The sequence below is a fragment of the Linepithema humile genome, chromosome 1 (genome assembly GCF_040581485.1).
Source record: "Linepithema humile isolate Giens D197 chromosome 1, Lhum_UNIL_v1.0, whole genome shotgun sequence".
NCBI classification, from domain to species: domain Eukaryota; kingdom Metazoa; phylum Arthropoda; class Insecta; order Hymenoptera; family Formicidae; genus Linepithema; species Linepithema humile.
In genome coordinates this window covers 30,584,474-30,598,672 of record NC_090128.1, presented here as the reverse complement: position 1 = coordinate 30,598,672, position 14,199 = coordinate 30,584,474, and the positions used below count along the sequence as shown (strand labels likewise).

Below are 14,199 nucleotides of genomic sequence, written 5' to 3'. Positions count from 1 at the left end.
TTATTTCTTTTTTTAATAACATAATTAGATACTAACGCCTGCGAATTGAATTCAATAATCATGCAAGATTTCTTCAATGTTTGCAGCTTTCAAAAATATGTAAAAACTAAATATTATAACAACATATTTTTTATTAGTTATTAGGTTGAAATATAATTGTAGAAGTTAAAACGTTTGAACGAATTAGAAATTTATTGTATTCTAAATTTATAATTATTTCTGATTAAAAGTATAAATTGCAGTAATGACACTATATAAAACTAAAACTTGAACACATTCAGAGTATCGTGTAAACAAATGCATAAATAATGTATAATGCATAAATATTAATTCTCTAAAGTATTAGAAGTATCTATGAAATTGCGCCATTTTATTATTTTAATATTACGCTTATGTAAAAATTTTTGGATTACTCACTTAATGCTGTCAATGCTTGCATGATGTTCAGTTTGCGATACATAATTTTGAATATGGAAGTAACACATTTATAGTGTTGCATATAATAATTTAATGTAATTAATAGTATAATTATTAGTATAATTGGAGACTGAGTGCGGACGCAAATGCATGTGATAATAATTGTTTTAAGTACTTAAAATACATATGCATGAAAAAAAGATGCCTTATTTAATTTTTTTATATAAAATTATTTAGTATGCTTCTAATAAATAAATAAAATTTTGAATTGAGAAATTGTGGCCGTTATATAAATTTAAGCAGCACTAAAATTCTTAAATATATATGAGAATTATTTTTTTATGATGCTTTAAAGAAACTGTACGTATCGTGCTTGAGCAAAATAAGTATATTTGAATGAAACTTATAAAATACTTTTACATACTTGCAGGCGGATTTCTTTCTCTATATCTAACAGCATAGCTAGGAAGAAAAACAAAAACGGATCTAGAGTCATAGAAAACATAAAACATAGCAATGAAATGACATTATTCTTAATACCCTCTCTTAATGTCATTCAATAAAATCAACTTAAGACTTAAAGTAACATTTCACAAAATAATACAACTTACTTAAAATAGGATTGTTGAACTTAAAATATAGATTTCTAATCTACTGATAATTTATAATGCTTCATAATATGCCCTCTCTACCAGGTAGAAATCTGGTCTAGGAGAAAGTTTGACCCTGGATATTTTTCCCCGAGTATAGCTTGGATCTGTCCGGGAAATCTAGCTTGGACCCATATGTAATGGGGGCGGCGGGCATGGACGGATCCATTATCTAAAATGTACCCAGGCCCAGGCTTGTTTCCACGGTTTTTTCTAGAAATTATACTGGAATCTCGCCTATGGCCCTTATTTTACTTGGGTTTTCTCCTGGATTGTTCGATATTGTATTTTGCGGATGATGTTCTTATAAACGTTTTTGTAGATTTGGGTAAAAGTGGCATTAATCTAGGTCGTAAAATATCCAACAACTCATCTGCTTGATTGTGTGGAATTTGGTTGGTTACAATTCACTGACGTAATTTTACCATTTCATCAGCCGTTTTATCCTCATTATTGTGACCTTCATTGTATTCATTGATTTCTCTTTCTGATTCTAATATATCATCTTTGAGCTTTGAATTCTCGATTTCTTTTTCTGGATCTGACATATCATGTTCGAGCTCTGAATTGTTATTTTCCATAAATATTTCCAGGCCATCAGTTTCCTCTTCGTCGCGTACATGATAGACATTCTCATTTACAGCACTATCAGTAGCTTCATTACTGTTAGATCGCAAATACTTGTTTTTTATCAAGTCACTTTCGTCACACGTGTCACTTTCAGTTTCAATGTTCGCTATTTTTGTTTCTAATTTTGTCCTCGCCCGATATTTTCGCTTTTTCAACAGTAGACGAGAAACCGCGAATATACGATCACACAATTTGTACGTCTTAAACCGTTTTTTCTTTTATTTTAAACCGTAACTCTTTAATATGCTCTAAGGTGTTACTATTTTGAGCCGTAAAATATTTAACAAACGTTAACACAACCTGAAAGTTCAGAATAAAAATACTGGTTTTTCCTAGATTGGACCCGGCCAGATCCAGGAAAAAATACAGATAGATATTTTTTAACCAAAACCTGGGAAAAATCGTGGAAAATTTATAGCAAAAAGCCAAAACCCGTCTGAATTTTCTAAGCTAATATTTCCCATGCAGGGTTCGTATATATTCAGGGAAGATCGAGAAAAATTTCTACTTGGGTAATTATTTAAACTTAAACATTTACGATTCTTACAAAATAAAACACTTGTTAAGGGGGGCGTCTTGTTTAGGAAGTCGAAAAATGCAGGATTTTTAGGGATTTTTTTTTCAGCTAAAATAAAAGTTATTAGTTCAAAACTTTGTGGTTCTTTAATTACAGTATTAAATATAAAAAATAATTTTTTTAAGAAAAAATATTAATATTTTTATTAAAAGATAAGGCCGTGTTCCTGGTATCTCGCCGCCCACTGTGTTCAAGATAGCGGCCATTTTTTTTATCTAAAACCAAAAATAAAAACTTTTTCATTAATTTTATGTAATTACAAAAAATGGAAAATTTATACGACTTTAAAAAAAAATGCATTTTTCACAAAAAAAATTCTGATTTTATTGCAAAAAATGAGTGTAATTTAACTTTTTACAAAATTATTTTAGTTCACCCAGAAGGTAACTACATAAAATTAATAAAAAAATTTTCATTTCTAGTTCCAAATAAAAGGAATGGCCGCTATCTTGTACACAAGATAAGCGGCGAGGTACCAGAAACACGGCCTTATTTTTTAATGAAATTATTAATATTTTTTTCTAAAAAAATTATTTTTTATATTTAATATTGTGAATAAAATAACCACATAATTTTGAACTGATAACTTTTATTTCAGCTGAAAAAAAAATCTTTAAAAAAACCTGCATTTTTCGACTTCTCAAACGCGCCCCCTTTAAGCTTTTAGTTAATATATCTGCTTGTTGATCTTTACCATTAATATACTCCTATTGTATAGCTCTATTTTTAAAGTTCTTATAAACAAACTTTTATTCAGATCTATATGTTTAACTTTTCGATTATTTTCCGGATTCTTAACTAAGAAGATACATGATTGATTGTTCTCAAATATTGTAATATTATCAGTCCTTATACTAAAATCTAATAATCTCTTAAACTAAAGTCCATCCACAACTGAATTACACAACGCTATAAGTTCAGCTTCAGTCGTTGATAATGCAATACAATTTTGTTTTTTAGTGGTCCAAGAAACTATACTACCAAACACTTTAATTAAGTATCCAGGCACTGATTTTCGAGCATGTACATCTCCCAAACCTGCATTTACATAACACACTAGTGGATGTTTCTCTTCTTCTCTAATATAAACTAAGATTCTTTGTCCCTGTGAAATATCTTAATATTCTTTGAGATGTTGCTACACGGTATTCGGATATTTATCTTGATATCTACTAAAGTAGTTTATGGCAAAACTTAAGTCTGGACGTGAACTTAACATTAAATACATTAAGCAGTCTATTAATTCGTTCACTTGTTTATCCGTACTTTTATCACTTTCAATTCCAGTTAAATTTAATTTAGATTCAATAGGTGTTACACACTGTTTGCAGTTTTCAAAATTAAATCTTCTTAAAATTCTTAGCAAATATCGTTTTTGGTTAATTTAATTTGGTTAATATACCCTTTACTTTATCATATTCTATTTCTAATCCAACAAAATTTTTAAATTTTTCTTTATTTTTTACACTAAACTCTTGAATTAATTTGTCTTTATAGAAATCTATACAACTTAAATTTGGATCTGCTAGTATTATATCATCAACATATAGCAATAAGTAAACAGTTTTTTTTTATATTTCTTAAAATATAAGTAGTAATCATCGTTTGATCTTTCAAAATTCAGACTTAATAAAAAATCATTAATTCTATTGTTCCAACATTTGAACGATTGTTTTAGAGCGTAGAGCGCTTTGTTTTCTTGAACACATGGCCAATTTTATATTTAACACCTTTAGACGGATAAATATAAATATCTTCCTTTAAATTCTTATGGAAAGATGCAGTTTTAACATCTAGTTGTATAAAATGATATTGAAATTGATTTCCTATAGTTAACAAAATTCTTATAGTGAACATCTTTGCAACGGGTGAATATAATTCATCGTAATTAAATGTTTCCTTTTGCGCAAAATCTCTTACAACTAATTTTGCCTTATATTGATTTAACTTTTCTTTTTCAAGTGGTTTGTAACTATATACCCATGTTGTATCCAATATTTCTACATCTTTACGTTCAACAACTGACTTCCATGTATTCGCTTTAATTATAGATTCTATTTTTCTACTCATTGCGTTCTCTCACAAGTTCTTATTTATTCTATTTCTTAAATCATCATAATAATTCGGAACTTTTTCTACAAAAGACATAGCATCAAAAGTCATATACATTTTGAAATCATTAAATTTTTCTGTACGTTTTATATTTTTTTTACTTCTAATCTTTACATTTTCATCTCTCTGTGGTTTTAATTCTTCAGTTTCTAAAATTGCATCATTATCATCATCTACGTCACTACTCATATTTACATCTTTGATTTTGACAATGTTACTTTTCCCATTTTGTTTATAATAAAAAATATCTTTGTTTAATACTATATTTCTAGAAGTTTAAATTTTTTCTTTTTTAACATTCCATAATCTGTAATCATTATTTGCGTACCCCATCATTATACACTTTTCAGATTTCTCATCAAATTTACTTCTAAATTGTCCCGGCACATGTGATACGCCATTGCACCAAAAACTCTCCAGTTTCTAACATCTGGTTTTCTATTATACCATAGTTCAGCAGGAGTAATTGATTTGCGCTTGGACTACGATTTAGGATATACGCCGCTGTTCTTATCGCTTTATTCCAAAAATGTTGTGGTATCTTTGAATTATTTATCATTGATCTTGCTTTTTCCATTAGACTGCGATTATAACGTTCAGGCTTTACCATTCTGCTGGGGAGTATATTGTATAATTTAACAACAGTGCCGTTTTCTTTACAATAACGTATCCTTTCACCTGAAACGTACTCTTTGCCATTATCGCAAAATGACTATTCGTTTATTAAATTTAGTTTGTACCATTTGTATATATTCTATAAAAAAACTAAATACTTTACTTTTGGCTTTAATCATATAAACACAAATAAAATTTAAATAATCATCTATAAATGTAACAAAATATTTATCACCATCATGTGAAACTGGATTAATCGGACCACAAACATCTGAATGTACTATTTCTAGAATACGTTCACTTTTCTTTCTCGTTCGAAATTGTAGCTTTCTCATTCTTCCATATACGCATGATTCACAAAATTCTACTTTACTTAACTTTAATTTTTCAATACCATTAACCATATCATTATTTATTAACTTCTTTAAATATGAATAATCTAAATGTCCATATCTCTTGTGCCATAACTTAAGATTTCATCTTCTTTGTCAATATTCAAACATTCACTTTTCAGTACTTTAAAACATATTTCATACAAATTATTTCTGAGGCCCAAGCCAATCAATCTATTTCCATCCAATAACTTTACCTTTTTTAAACACTACTTTTATATTAAACATTTCTAACTTTTTAACAGACATTAGTTTTTCCTTAGATTTAGAACATAAAAACATTCTTGATTGTGCATTTAATTTTGTTGCCATTTACATAACTATAAACATTAATATTTCCAATACCTACCGCTTTTAGATAATTTTTATCCTTAGCAACTGCTATTCTTATTTTCTCATTTAATATATAATTATAAACTTTATAATATAATTATAAAGTCACTAAAATATTTCTTATTATTTACCAAATGATCAGTACATTCCGAATCAACAAAAAACAGAATATTCTCATTTCTTACGGTATCTACGCCATCATTCCTACTACTTATAAAACATATACTATCTTCGCGAGTTTTATCCGTTTCGACATAGTCTCCTTTTCTCATTTGTTGGTTGTAGTTGGTTCGTCTAAAATGTGATTGATTATTCCAACCTTGATGACCTCTTTTGTTAGTAGCATTCCCACGGTTCGTACTGCTTTGATTCACAACTCTCCTACCTCTAGTTCCCCGGAATGTATTTTCTTAAGTATTATTATAACTAGGTTAAATTTGAGATGTCTTTTTACAGTATTTCTTAATATGTCCACTCTCACCACAATTGTGACATTTTATATTAAATATAAATGCAGCTTCTTTTATTAATTTATTTTGATCTCCATCATTTTCCTTTCTCTTCTCAGACTCTATTCTTAATTTTGCCTTTACATATTTTAAGTCCAACGTCTCGACTGCCTTGTTCTCAAGAACGGTTACCACTAATCTCATATGATTTTGGTAATGCGAGAAGCAGTGTACAAATAGCATCCTTGTCTTTTATATCAATACCTGACGATTTCGGCTGACATAAAACACGGTCGCATTTTAATAAAAAGTCTTCTAACTTTTCTCCTTCACTCATTTTCATCGACATTAATTTTTTTTTAAGAAATATTTTTCTAGACAAACTCTTTTTTCATATACCTCGTGTAAACGTATCCACATATCATATGCTATTTCTATATCTCTAATAATATCTATTTGCGTATCATTAATACATTGTACAAGTATAGATTTGTATTTATTTTCCTTCTTTTTGGCTTCTTCTTTCTGCTTCGACGTATCATAATTTTTATCACTGTATTTAACGAGTATCATATCTTATACAATGAGTTCTGTCAATATTGTTTTAACTCGAAATATCCAGGTTTCATAATTATTACCACTTAATGGATCAATGTTATAACTGTTATTCTTATTATGGGTCATTTTTAAAACGAGCCAGCGATAATACGAAGAAAAAATATAACCTGCTTTAAAGCCAATTGTCTTACTTAATTATTGCAATTCTAAGCCTATAATCTCTAAAATATATATGAGGATTATTTCTTTATGATGCAGTTAAACAAATTGTATGTATAGTGCTTGAGTAAAATAAGTATATTTAAATCAAACTTATAAAATACTTTTACATACTTGCACGCAGTTTTCTTTCTCTATACCTGACAGCATAACTAGGGAGAAAAACAAAAATGGATCTAGAGTAAGAGAAAACATAAAACATAACAATGGAATGACATTATTCTTAACTAAATCCATTCATAAAAAATATAATTAAAAAAAAGCATTCATTTTTGTGTATTTGTGTATAAATTTTCAATGTTATTCTTATGAATGGTCGATCTTTGAATAGTTATAAGTTTATATAGAAAGTTGTACAACAACCCTGGTGAAAATGAAAAGCTTTACGAAGCGTCAAAGAAGCGTGAATGAATAGAATTTACGCTTCTTAGAAGTTTCATTGACTTTCCATTAACTCTTCATGATTTCGAAGCTTTATACACGTTTCTTAAACGCTCCATAAAACATGTATGAAGTGTTTTATTACATTTTCTATACTCTCCAATAATTCATGTTTCTTTAACGTTTCCTGAACGTTGCACAAAATGTATACGAAGCATTCCGATACACTTTCTTTACACTTCAAAAATTTATATTAAGAAACGCTTTGTTTACGCTTCTCAAACGTTCCACAAAATGTATACGAAGCATTCCGATACGCTTTCTTTACATTTTAAAAATTTATATTAAGAAGCGCTTTGTTTACGCTTCTTAAACGTTCCACAAAATGTGTGTGAAGCATTCAGATACACTTTCTTTACACTTCGAAAATTTGTATTAAGAAACGCTTTGTTTACACTTTTCAAACATTCCACAAAATGTATACGAAGCATTAAAATACACTTTGTTTACACTTTAATAATGAATATTAAGAAACGCTTTGTTCACGCTTCCCAAACATTTCTCAAAGAATATACAGAGCATTCCGATACGCTTTGTATACATTTCTGAGATGAAATTTTTCATTTATGTTTTTAATTAATATTTTTTTAAATTGTGTGTTAAGCGTTTTTTTACGTTTTTTTTTTTTTTTTAATTTGAAGCTTTAGGAACTTTACTAATTGCTTTAATTTATAAAAATAAAAAAAAAACCGGAAGTATTTCAGATAATTAAGAGCAAAATTTATCATATAATGTATTATTTAAAAGATTTATTTAAATTAATAACAAAATTATAAAAGTGAAAGTTTAAAAACTTTAGAAAAAAGGAAACAATTTTATTTCTTCTTTAATTATTAGTTCTCATGTACGATATTATGTTGGAAGAATATTTTTGTAATTTCTTTATTTTAACCCGTTTTTATTGAAAACTATGCATTGCTACTATTAAAAAATGGATTCAAGAAAATGTTTATAGAACTTTTATTGGGTTAAAGTAATCAAGATTTAGAGTAATATTTTTTTCAATTTATTATTACATTAAGATATACATATTTAAATATATAGACATAAAATGCTACTTAATATTATGTGACAATAAAATGAAATGCGTCATCATTAATCACCATAACAACCAAATGGCATTTTACATAGATATTTATCGTTTATAAGATCTATAAATACGCATTGAGCATCTATTTCAACAGGTTCAATACAAAAAAATTTACCATAACCTGTAAATCGTTTAACTTGAGTATATTTAAAATCTTGATCAAACAACAAAGGTTCCTTTTGCACCACAACCTCTTGCACTAAAATTAATACTTTTGAATCGGATACATATATAATTTTTTTTATAACGGCAATCATTTCATAACAAGTCAAAATATATGAGTCATTATGTTTCTTATTAGCTGCATAAACTTTAGAACAAAATCTTACACCATTATATAACATTTTTTTAAACAATGTACAATTTTCTAAATTAAAATTGTATTCTTTAACGCATATATATTCCTCAGATGAAAATGTACATATTTCTTTTTTACCTAAAAGAACTACTCCTTCGCATCTTATAAAATGTTGCAATTTAGTTTGAATAATATTTTCACAAAATTTTATTATTGATTTTGTTGATACTAACTCATTGCACAAAATTGGTAAATCACTAAATATCAAAAACTTGCGAGCTATTTGCTTTACAACATAACGTGGACTTTGTAACAATTGCAGCAGATGACGATTCTGTCCTTTATATACAAAAGCATTATGAGTCCAAAGAGGACCCCAATTTAAAACATTTTGTGCAATGTGAGTTAAAAGATGTACATTTAATACCATTGATGTAACACCAAAATACTTGTTAAATAAGAAAACATAAGTCAAAAATAATTCGTGTGCCTTTAGCACATTTTGTATTGTAACAGACTTTTGCAAAAGTATATTTGTAGATTTTGATAACATAGCAAGATGCTTCAAATATTTTTTTTTTAAAAAACCTTTCAAGCACGGTATACAATAAAATATTAGCCAAGATCTCCATTCAGACGCTTTCCAAATATTTATTTGTGAAAGAGAACGAACAGATCGGGTGATAGAAGTCAAAGCACATATGTTAGTGAAACGTTCATCAATGGCAGATATTAAATGCTTCATAGCTATTTCATCATTTTCCATGTTTTTCCAAAAATTTTTACGAGAAGAGTCAAAAAGTAATTCTGTATGTAATCGAATCACATCCAAAAGAATACAATGCATATAATCGGGCACAAATCCAGTTATCAAATCAAAGAAATGTAATTGTAATAATACTGTTGGCCCCTTTACGCCTTTCACATATCGTTTCCTATCATTACGTTCGTTTCGTTTTTCATATACTTTCTCGATATCTTTTATAGTAGACTCTGTTGTTCGATCAGGTGCTCTATATGTACACAAAGGGAATCTCTGCCCTTTCACTGTACGTTCAGCTTTTTGATAATAAAATGTACATGCGTAATAAGAATTGATCCCAGACATATTTAACATTTTAAATCGAGCTACCGAATCAACTATAGCGCACAAAGGAATCACTTTGCTTATTACATCTTTTCCATTGTGATTCCAATGAAAGCCATAAAGAGATAATTTATTAGCTTGTTCAATAAAAGGTTGTAAAAAGACATTTTGGTTTGGATCATTTTTACCAACATACAATCCAGCAAGTAAGATGTGTTTACTCCTTTCTTTTGGCGGCAGTTCATTTATCGTAATATAAATGGGCCATATTGTTTTGCCACAAGATTTACCCATAGGAATACCATCAGTATTAAACGAGTACGAGAAATTATAAAGATGTGAAAGAATATTTCCATTATCAAAGTGTTTTCTATATTCTGCTCCATCATAGATATCTTCTAAAGCAATATCGTTAATTTTTGAACGATTAAATCTATAAGTTAGAAGGGAATCAACAATTGTTGTATTTTTAAGAAGTCTCTTGAATTGAGATTCTAAATCTATGGATAAAAAATAATTTGAGGAGTTAACACTGATAACATTTCCACAGTTGCAATCGATAGATTCTGTTAAGTTATTCTTATTTCCATAATATTTTTCACATTCTGGACAAAAAATGTGATATTTGAAAATGTCACCTGATCGATCTATATGATTAAAATACATGTACTTGGAGCTTGGAATTGTTTCATATCCATACATTGTATTTATCATTTTTTAAATGTCTACTTGTGCTAGCCACGATAAATTATATCTTAATCCTAGAGTCAAACACATAAGCATAACGTCTTCTGCAGTTGATTTTGTACACGGACAAATGGTACGTTTCTGATGTGATTTTTCTTCCCAAAAATTTTGTTCTTTATTAATGCGACAAAATTGTTGACAGAAAGATGCTTCAGATTCTTCCTCTCCTCCAGAATGATTATTTGTTGAAGAACATAATTCAGATTCCTGAAAAATTACAGAGAGGCATAAATATTTTCATATAAAATTAATATCAATTGTGAAATATAAAAAATAAATGTTATAAGCAAAAAAAACTTTTATTTCTCTTCTAGAAATGTTACAGTTAATTTGGTTAAATGCACTAATGCAGTAAAAGCTGTATAAATGTACAATTATAATAATAAGATTGATAATTAATTATACAAGTTATTATTTTTTTAAGAAATTTAAGTTTTACTTATTTAATAATAAATAATTAAAAAAGTAATTTGTAATATTAATAATCTTGTTTTATTTATTTATGTTATTATAAATTTGTACACAATAGTACTTTAATATACGTGTGCATTAATACATTTAAAATATTATTTTGCATATCAAGAGACACGGTAGTGTCTCGCGCCAAGTTCACGCGCAGCGCAAGACCGACCGTGTATCTTTACGCGAGCACATGAGCTGATAGGAGTCGAGATTTTCATATCTCAATAATGCGTGGACCGATCGAATTTATAATAGGCTCAATCGATAGAGCACATGCGATTTACATAATAAAAGTATCTTTACTTTTTTTGTACATGCTTTCTAAAAAAATATATTAATTGCCAAAGTTTGCCAAAGTCGAAATATGCCGAAATTTATGTAAGTCTTGGTCGTCGTCGTCGTCGTCGTCTGTTCGTCATCCTTCATGTTGTCTGACATGGTTGTCCTTTTCTACATCCCGTGAAATGTCGATTCCCGCATAAGAGCGTCTTTTTTCTTTCCTTTCTTTTTCTAAAAGATGTCTGTCCTTTTTCAACATGGCGGCGCTCAGACCTGTCAGCTCGCAGCTTTGATGATACTAATCACATTGATATAATTAATATCGGTCGTAAAATGTATATGTAACGTGTTGTGGAGACGAATAGAGATAGTGTATATCAAAATAATAGTATTCTTTATAAAAAAAATTTTTCTCGTCTTGAAGTGCAGAAGTGTAGCAACACACATGCTGACAACACTCTTAAAAGGAACGTTCACAAGTGTCCCCTCCCGATTTGATTCTCCTTGAAATATGTTGTAAAACATACAATTTGAGAAGACACGTATTTTTTTATAGCGGCCCTAACTCAAATTTAAAGGGTGAAACACCCTTTTGAAAAAAACGAGTTTTTTCTTTGTGTGTAACTATCGCCAAAACCGTAGGAGATATAAAAAAATGTTTCAAGTAGAAGTTGTATGGCTTGTAATGGGCTTTATAACTGTGTAGTTGAATTTTCAAATAATGTAATTTTTTTTTAATTTACTCTTACCCCTTGGTATTATTTTTTCGAATTTCAAAATTTTTGTAATGACAAAAGTTGTAGCATTTTTTACGCTGATTTTAACCATATATGATTTTATTATGTTCCGAAATCGCATCTTTCAAAAATAAGTCATCAGTATCATATTATATGCGTCGCGCTGCATGACGCATTGTTTATACCGCACTTGTGTTGCGCAATAGTCGTTAAATAAATATAAAAATGACATGTTATCACATATTTAAGGAAGAAAAGTTAACTAAAATTGTTGCTAAAGCATCCCTTCCACATTACACTCTTATAGATAATCGCTGCATTTCGTATGCAGCGCGTTGTCATATACAAGTTAGCTATCAGCGCATATTACACTTTGAAGTTTTGCTTGCAGTGACCACGGGAAAATAATTTATGAAACGAAAACAGTGAATGAATCAATCTATTCAACATATATCCACCCTGACTCTATTTTCTTGGCCCGACTTGACTGACAATGAATAAAATTCTGTACATACTCTTTTTCAATAATTTTAATATACTGCGATATATTCTACATACTATTACATTCTATTAAATTATTACGATTTTTTTAAACTATGGTATATAAAATCTTGAAATATAAAATGTATATTATAAGTATAATTATAATATATTGATACAATAAATAAGCTTTTATATATATATATATATATAAGCTTATTTATATATATTATAATTATACTTATAATATACATTTTATATACCATAGTTTAAAAAAATCGTAGTAATTTAGTGGAATGTAATAGCATGTAGAATCACAGTATATTAAAATTATTGAAAAAGAGTAAACTGTACAGAATTTTATATTTTATTTCATTCTCAGTCAAGTCGGGCCAAGAAGGTAGAGTTAGGGTAGATATATGTTGAATAGATTGATTCATTCACTGTTTTCGTTTCATAAATTATTTTCCCGTGGTCACTGCAAGCAAAACTTCAAAGTGTAATATGCGCTGATAGCTAACTTGCATATAACAACGCGCTGCGCACGAAATGCAGCGATTATTTATAAGAGTATAATGTGAAAGAGATGCTTTAGCAACAATTTTAGTTAACTTTTCTTTCTCAAATATATAATAACATGTCATTTTTATATTTATTTTGCGACTATGCACAACACAAGTACGGTATAAACAGTCATGCAGCGCGACGCATATAATGTGATACTGATGACTCATTTTTGAAAGATGTGATTTCGAAACATAATAAAATCATATATGGTTGAATTCAGTGTAAAAAATGCTACAACTTTTGTCATTACAAAAATTTTGAAATTTGAAAAAATAATAACAAGGGGTGGGGGTAAATTAAAAAAATTTTATTTTTTGAAAATTTAACTACACAGTTATAAAGTCCATTACAAGCCATACAACTTCTATTTGAAATATTTTTTTATCTCCTACGGTTTTAGCGATAGTTACACACAAAGAAAAAAACCGTTTTTTTTCAAAGGAGTGTTTGATCCCTTAAATTTGAGTTAGGGCCGCTATAAAAAAATACGTGTCTCCTCAAATTGTATGTTTTACAACATATTTCAAGGAGAATCAAATCGGGGGAGGGGACACTTGTGAACGTTCCCTTGTTAGTATTCTGTAGTTAGTGGACAGAAAGTGTACTTTGTGCACATTGGTAAAATCGGCAGGTATGTAATGTTTATAGAGAAGAAATGTCTAACACTTGGATTGAAGCTGACGATACGTTAATTAAAAAAAGTCAATGGCCTAGAGGTGCTAAAGATGTTTTTGTCATTCTTACAGAAATTTGATCAAAAGTAATCTGTTTTTATATATTACATTATTACCTTATCCATCACATTCACAAGAATTTCTTCAGAACTGTGGATGCTGTTAAGGCAAGTATCATTTTCATTTAACATATCATCATCATGTTCACTAAAAATAATGACATCTTCACTTGACATAATATCATTTTCACTTAACATAATTTTATCATTATTTTCACTTGACATAATTTCATCATCATGTTCTATATGTTCTTGAAATAAAAGAAACAGATAATAATTAATATTCTTTTTTTACAAAAAAGTTTTTACAAAACTTAGAGTTTTGG

General features: G+C 28.6%; 1 protein-coding gene across 1 annotated transcript; it reads right to left on the bottom strand.

Annotated features, from left to right (window-relative positions):
* Nucleotides 1-8,487: 8,487 nt before the first annotated feature.
* LOC136997549 (uncharacterized) lies at nucleotides 8,488-14,129 on the bottom strand. The gene is made up of 2 exons (XM_067348478.1): nucleotides 13,931-14,129; nucleotides 8,488-10,822 (listed from the first exon to the last, which is right to left on the bottom strand). The coding sequence occupies exon 2, from the start codon at nucleotides 10,580-10,582 to the stop codon at nucleotides 8,489-8,491; it is 2,094 nt and encodes a 697-aa protein (XP_067204579.1). The 5' UTR covers nucleotides 10,583-10,822; nucleotides 13,931-14,129; the 3' UTR covers nucleotide 8,488.
* Nucleotides 14,130-14,199: the final 70 nt, after the last annotated feature.